General features: G+C 38.7%; 1 protein-coding gene across 1 annotated transcript in view; it reads right to left on the reverse strand.

The window, feature by feature from the left end:
- The window catches only part of COL1A2 (collagen type I alpha 2 chain), a 36,147-nt gene extending 29,588 nt beyond the window's left edge, over nt 1-6,559 (reverse strand). Inside the window, exons 1-5 of the mRNA XM_058725072.1 lie at nt 6,317-6,559; nt 3,789-3,799; nt 3,130-3,144; nt 2,451-2,486; nt 1,168-1,260 (exon numbers count right to left, since the gene is read on the reverse strand). Coding sequence (XP_058581055.1) covers nt 1,168-1,260; nt 2,451-2,486; nt 3,130-3,144; nt 3,789-3,799; nt 6,317-6,386 — 225 coding nt within the window. The 5' untranslated portion in view covers nt 6,387-6,559. The remainder of the gene's footprint in view (nt 1-1,167; nt 1,261-2,450; nt 2,487-3,129; nt 3,145-3,788; nt 3,800-6,316) is intronic.
- Between the last annotated feature and the right edge of the window lie 623 nt (nt 6,560-7,182).

Below are 7,182 nucleotides of genomic sequence, written 5' to 3' on the forward strand. Positions count from 1 at the left end.
ACATAGTTGTTAGTTTATAATTCCATATTGAAGGAAGTTCCTAAAAAGTGAGGAAAAAAATACAAGTTTAAAAAAATTTAGTCCACACCTGGTTTGAAGTAGGAAGCTTCCCTACCTTATTTTCCAAACCCTTTCCCTCCCTGTCCATCACTCCTCCCCTGTTCCCACCCCCTAAAACCTCTACACTGAGAAAGGGGAGCCTTCTACACTTTAAGCCACTGGGGATCCCTGATAAATTACACAGAGAACAAGAGGTCACCTTTGTATTTTCACCTGTTTGCCAGCTCCTCCAGAACTACCCAAAGTGACTAAGAGACCTTTTTCATGCTTGAGTTTCAAAAACGAGTTTTCAAGTTTAGAGGAAAATTAAATTAAAATGCCCCTTGGAAGATTAAACTTTTAAAAAATAGTTCACAGTAATAACTTTACTGTTAAAGATCTCTCTTATAGTAGTAGGTCTATTAAAGAAGGTGCTTTTTAATGCACTCAGTAGATAAGCAATCATAATAAGATCTTTTGGGGGAGAAAGGTCTTATTTTACTGGCATACAGTTGGATATTAGAATCAGGCTTCTGATTCATAGTGCTAACCAATTAAGCAAATATGTTTTCCTTCCTGCAGTGAGGCCATTTGGCACTCATACCATTGTTAAAGACATAAAGCTAAAGGAAGATATTAATGAAAAAGGGAAATGTACTTTTCTTAAATTAGTTTCAAGCAAATTAAACCTAAAACTACTTTGAATGTTGGTTCAGCAGACTTCAAGCCAAGGAGAATAAAAAGAGTAGGATGTTTGTGAAATTGCTGAAGATCAGGGATTTCACTTATAATTCAATCTAATCAAACTCTTTAATAATGCAACACCTCTTATTTGTGCCCTACTGATGAAAGATATTAAATCCCCAAATTAAATAATAGTTGTGAGGACTGCAGCTACCTTCAGTGAACACAAAGACCAGTCCTGTAATTGACAAGGGCTCACAAAGAGAACAGGCAAAGCAAAATCTTGAATGAAGAAACCAAAGAAATGAAATAAAATGTACTAATATTCAAATAGTAGACGCTCCCTTAACTGCTAAAAAATAACTTCCACAATGAACCTTCTTCCAATAGAGGTATAACAAAACTAAAGTTAGCTAAACGTTAGCAGTGCTTAAGACACCTTACCCCGCCAAGACCAGGGGGGCCAGGAGGACCAGGTGGGCCAGGAGGGCCTGGGATACCGTCGTCACCATCTCTGCCTGGTGGGCCTGGTGGACCCTGTTTTGTAAAAAGTGAATTAGGTCAGGGTTAGACAGATCCCTTAGAAATCTATACATATAAAAGAAGACCTAAGAACACATGTGGTAAGATCAGTTGTTCAGCTCTTTCAACGTGCAAGTGGTAAGGAAATGTAATACGCCATATTTGTCACTAATGGGAATTCACTTATGACATGGGTCTTTCTTAGAAGGAGGTTTACTGACTGGCACACAAAGACACAAGACAGAGTAGTTCCTCTGGAAGAGGGCTATCTCAGGATTTGAATATTAATTCATAATGGAGCTCCAGTATTCAAATAAAGATGGAAATTACAGCTACAATTTAGAATTCTATAAACTTCATATGGAAAAGAGTGCACAGCGATGTACCATGTATACTGATTATCAGTTTCAGACTGATGAACTTATTCAATTGTTTTGATATATTATGTATGAACAGTAGATTAATTGATATCACAATTAATAAAGTCACTTTATCACAGGATAGAAAATCCTGCAGATTTCTTACCATTAACACTATTTACATTGTTAAGATAATTTACCGACATATTGCTGCTTCTAACACATTGTCTGAGTGGAATACATTTTAGTCTGTACTTCCCAACACATATAATGTAGGTATTTATACACTGGCAAACGTGTTCTATAATGCAAAAGCATGTAGTTATACATGCCAAATAAGTATAGCAGGGAGATCTAAGAATATCATGAATAAATCGTAAGCCTAACTTGCACATTTATGAATTTACACAGAAACATGTTGTTGACTGACTGATGTTTCACTTCTATTACCAGACTACGTAAGAGATCTTACTTGAAAAGCAAACAAAACATGTGAAAAGAGAGGATGTATGGTGGTAGGTAGATACATTTCCATTATACAGGAGTTGGACAGGTCAACTGAAAACAAAGAAAGATAGACCATGCAAAGAATATGGCTGCTTATAGTAGTTTTGCTTTCTAAAAGGATAGTCTTGATCTAAAAAAAATTATTGATATATATACAATAATGCTCATTCACCTTTTCTGTAGGACATTATCTGCTTAAAAGGTGGTGCAAATATCTGGATGCCCCACCAGATATAAGAAACATAGTGTTCTTATAAACTGTAAAAGTTTCCTGTAGTTTCTAACATGTAGTTATTCAAATATGGTTCAAAGCTTTTTAATAGTTCAAAAATTACACACCCTTTCTCCACGTGGTCCTCTATCTCCAGTTGGGCCCTACAGGGAAGATACAAACAGCACGATAATAAATGTCTAAGCAATTAACAGTGAACGAGCAAGCATTCTTGACAATAATTAGTCAGTAAGACTGATCTAAACACAATATTATTAGAAAGTAGATATAAAAGTGGCATAATACAATAGAAAAAGTATTTTGTTTTTATTATAATGACATGGGATGTTTTTAAACTGGGAGACTACGGGCTATAGTCTCCAGTCACTACGCCAATATTATAACTACTATTTTTAGAAATATGATTTCTGTGGATAAAATTACCATTTTGTTACATCGTTAACAGTATATTTATATAGTCAAAGCCCTTTAAAATAAACTTGCATTTACTACCTATAATTAACATAATACTCATTCCATCTCCAGAATTAAAACAAGTCTTTTTTTCCTTTAGTATGTAAATCACCAGTTTGTGTAATATCAGTGTAATTAGAGATAATTCTGGAAGATAATAAAGCTTGGTTATCTTTAACATCAAAGATACTTTATTTTATGGTTTAGTTAATGCATATTCATGTGGGCAAAATCTTGACAAAGTATTTTCCTTCTGTAGTCTACTATAAATTTAGTTAAATTAGAAGTTCTTTCTGATCATTTCAGATATTATGGAAAATATGAGACTCTTACCTTTCTTGCAGTTGCCTAGAAAAGAATAAGTAAGAAATTATTAGGGGGAAAACTGTATTTGTGTTTTTAAAAATGGCTCCCAGTTCTGTGTAGTATACAAATATATCTACAGAGTATATACACTGTGTGTACCATTATTTAAATATTTCAAAGTTCGATTTTAAATTTTACCAATAAATTAAATAAAATATGTTCAGAACCAAAATTTATACTTATCTGTAATTATGCCTCAAATTCAATTCACGAGCTAAGAATTTGTTCGTAATAGTCTTGCAAATGATTCCAAGGGAATAACAAAGATTCTTTAGTTCTGTGAAGTCTCCTGCTTTGTAGTAGCGGATGCTTAAAACCCAAACTTCCACTAGATTATTTATTCTGTTTCTTAGGAGTGTTCTTATAAGGGTGGTCTTATTCAGTAGCACCGCCCATTTTGGACATTGGGGTGGATGCCTTCGAGGCAGCCAGAAAAGTTTGACTACCACAACTCTTGATGATTTTCTTGGGAATCCAGGTTGTTCAACACCAATGTAGCCTCCTCTTCCTTCCCCAGAGAAGACATTAGTGTGGCCACAGTAATCTCAGTATGTGTGTGTGTGTGTGTGTGTGTGTATATATATATATATATATATATAACAAATTCTAAAAATTATTTTACTCACCTCTTCTAAAGCTGTAGAGAAAAGAGAAAAAGAGGGACATAATTATTAGAATCATTTCATCGATCCATAGCAGTGCTTAACAAATAGATATATTAGTCTATAAAATTGACTTATCCAATTAAACGATCAAGTGTTTTTTCTTTTTTATTAAGAATATTCTAATGCCTTGGAAATTATGCAGGTCAAAAGTATGGCAGGGGTCAGCAGTGTGATTTGTTTGCAATATTAATATGTAAATATATTTCGAATTAAATTGTTAATTATTTACTATTTTATAAATGCTGTTAAATATTAATGTGTCTGAAGGATATTTATAATGAGTAGTAATTAAGTTAGTAAACTGCATAGGTAAATCACTGAATGTGAGTAAGACGGGTACATTGATGAGGAAATAATTTATGGTTTAGATAGTTTTTGATATGTAAAAATCTAAAAAAGGGAAAATTTAGGGAACTATGTTATCGAAACAGAATTTTTTTAAAACAAAATTTACTTAGTATTTCACTGAATTTATACCATTCTTAATGTCCTTTTTCAAAAGGTCTAATTTGCAAATTAGTCACTATGAAAATGGAGTCATTTGGACATCTGAAATTTTGCTTTAAATTGGTTCACTTAAATCAGGTAAGGTCATTTTGCCAATATGTATCACTTTTGTCCCTGGGAAGGAATTGCTCTGTATAAATGGAAAAACTGTGGATTAAAGATCTTGAGAAATAATGGGAAAAACATACTAAAGTAATATCCCCCCCTTTGCCATAATTGCTGTAAGTCCTTAAAGACTGAATTCCTCTCCTATGGTATAAAAATTATAGGTTAACACAGGATGTAAGGGTGGCCAAGCTGGCAACAAGATGAATCACCCCTAAAAATTGCTTTAATTAGGTGGCCAAGAAGTGTGTCATTTGGAGTGAGAACATCTGTTACAACAGTCACAATTCAGGAGGGTGGACCACATCCAGCACTGACATTTAAGGGCAATTTATAAGAATTACTTTTAAATTAGGAAAATGATATGTTTACTTCATTGTATCCATCAGTAGGAAGAATAATTAGGCCTAAACTTGATTAACAGAAGTCCTTATGATTTTGGAAATTTGCCTTTTAATTACTCAGACTGAGCCATTTTGAAGAAATGTGTGTTTGGTAACTTTTATTCCAGACTGTAGTTGGCTGTTGGTCAGAGGTGAGTTGCCTTTTGTACCTTCAAACTTTCCTAGGTCTGTTTTCATCATTTCTCTAGGAGCCAACTCTTTCCCCCATCCTCAGATCTCATAAAAAAAAAATTGGTAATATGAATTTCTTCAATACAATTATTCCTTAGTATCCACAGTGTGTATACTAAAAGTGGACAAAGGGAGAAAACACACATACAAAAGTGAACCAACAATGATGCAATGGTAGACACCGTGGCATGTGGGTGGAGCAAACTTTCTGGAGTGTTGGGTGTGGCCAGACACCCCTCATACCCCATCAAGTCAGTATCTTTGTCTGGTATCTAGACAGCCATTTTCAAGACAAAGACAGATTGCTTTTCTCCATTCTATCTTGACATAGAAGTCTGGTCATAAAACCTATGTCTGGAAGGTGGCCTTGGAGTCCATCTAAACTCCATTCTGCATTTTAGAGAAGGCTCAGTTTGACTTGCCTGAGGTCACGTGGTAAATTAGTGGCAAAGTCATTGGAAAAAACGCGGTCTCTTGAGTTTCAGCTCACTGTTGATATTTCTCAACTTGGTATGGTCAGAGTGTCTGATTGTCACTGAGGACACGTTAAAGAGGTAACTCTCAGGCTCAACAAAAGGTAGAACGTATTTTAATTAAATAAAGTTACCATTTCCATGACCAGATAATACGTGGAGAAGCTAATTTTACTCTTCAGAGTGTATCCATTCCAAGGAACATCCATTTTCCTTCCCAGGATACACTGACTAGCTACTGGGAATGGCTTCAATCAGAAATGCAGGTCACCTCTATATGTAAACCCATAGAGTCTCTCATGGGGTTTCATTAGCATAATGCCTGGTTCTCTGTGCTTTCCTTGTCCTCCCTCCAGAGGGCGCCTCATAGTTATCATCCTCATCCAGGCAAGCCTTAAACCGCCCAGAAGAGAAAAGCCCAAAGTCCAGATTTACATAGTGGGGTGAGTTTTATATTACGAAATTAAAGGGCTTTCTAAAGCAGGCCTCAGGTTTTACAAGGTGGGCATCAGTGCAGTTATGGGGCCTGCTAATGTCTCATCCTAAGGAAAAAGACTTTCTGCTTTTTGAGCTTCACTAATCAGAGGACCCAGATCAAATTAAGACTCACTTTCAGTTGAGAGAAAAGTTCCCTAACTTTTGGAGAGAGTTGAGCCTTTTATGTTTTCATTTTCTAAAATAATTTCCATGTTTTCATCCATGCCGGTGGTTCTCCACATGCCAGGGAGCCTTGCCTCCAAGCTGTACCAGGTTTTCTTTCTTCCGACCAGGGTGCCCACCCATCTAACCTTTCTTCCCCGTTTGCCCCAAGCAAGCCGCAGGCACTTACATTGGCATGTTGCTAGGCACGAAGTTACTGCAAGCAGCAACAAAGTCCGCGTATCCACAAAGCTGAGCATGTCTACCACTTAGACATGCAGACTCCTTGTGTCGCAGAGCCCCTGGGTCACCGGCGGAGGTATCACCTGGCGGGCGCAGGCATGCAGTCGTGGCCAGTACCTCCAACTTAGCTGTAACCTCCTGCCGCCTTGGTGCTAAAATAATAAAGCCCGGATCTGCCCTATTTATACGGCCAAAGTTTCCCTGGCCCGAGGGTGCCTCCAAAAGCGCCTCCACCAATCGGAAGGCTGGGGCTGGGGGCCCGGGCAGCCACAGCTGGGAGGAGACTGCGGGGGCGCAGAGGAGGGAGCGAAGGGGGGAGGGACGTGGCCACGGGGCTGGCTTCTTAAATTGGTTCCATTCTTTTTGAGGACGTGGACACTTTTGAGGCTTTCAAGGGGGAAACTCTGACTCGCTGTCTGCATACCTCCGCCCTCCCCATCCCCCCTCCCTTCCCCGCCCTTTCCAAGTTTGGAAACACTTTTGGACACGTCGGAGCGCTCTGCAGACACCGACGTGGGCACATTTGCCGATCTCCGGGCACCGGGCAGCTGTAGAGGGGACTGGAGCCCGGAGATCAAAGTAGGAGCTGTCCAGCCCTGCTTCACCTTGTGCCCTGAGGGCCACCCGCAGGGTGGAGGGGGCCGGTCGGGCGCGGAGGAAGTTAGGGAGGAGGGAGTGGGGATAGGACAGCGTGGCGCAGGCGGAGGCCGCCCGCCCCCGCCCCCTCCTCCTGCTCCCTCCCGCAACCCCCTCTCCAGTTTTGGGGCGTGTGTGCGCCCGCTTTTTCATCAGTAACGCTCTCTCTCTCTTCTG

This window comes from Neofelis nebulosa, chromosome 4 (assembly GCF_028018385.1).
Source record: "Neofelis nebulosa isolate mNeoNeb1 chromosome 4, mNeoNeb1.pri, whole genome shotgun sequence".
Lineage (NCBI taxonomy): Eukaryota > Metazoa > Chordata > Mammalia > Carnivora > Felidae > Neofelis > Neofelis nebulosa.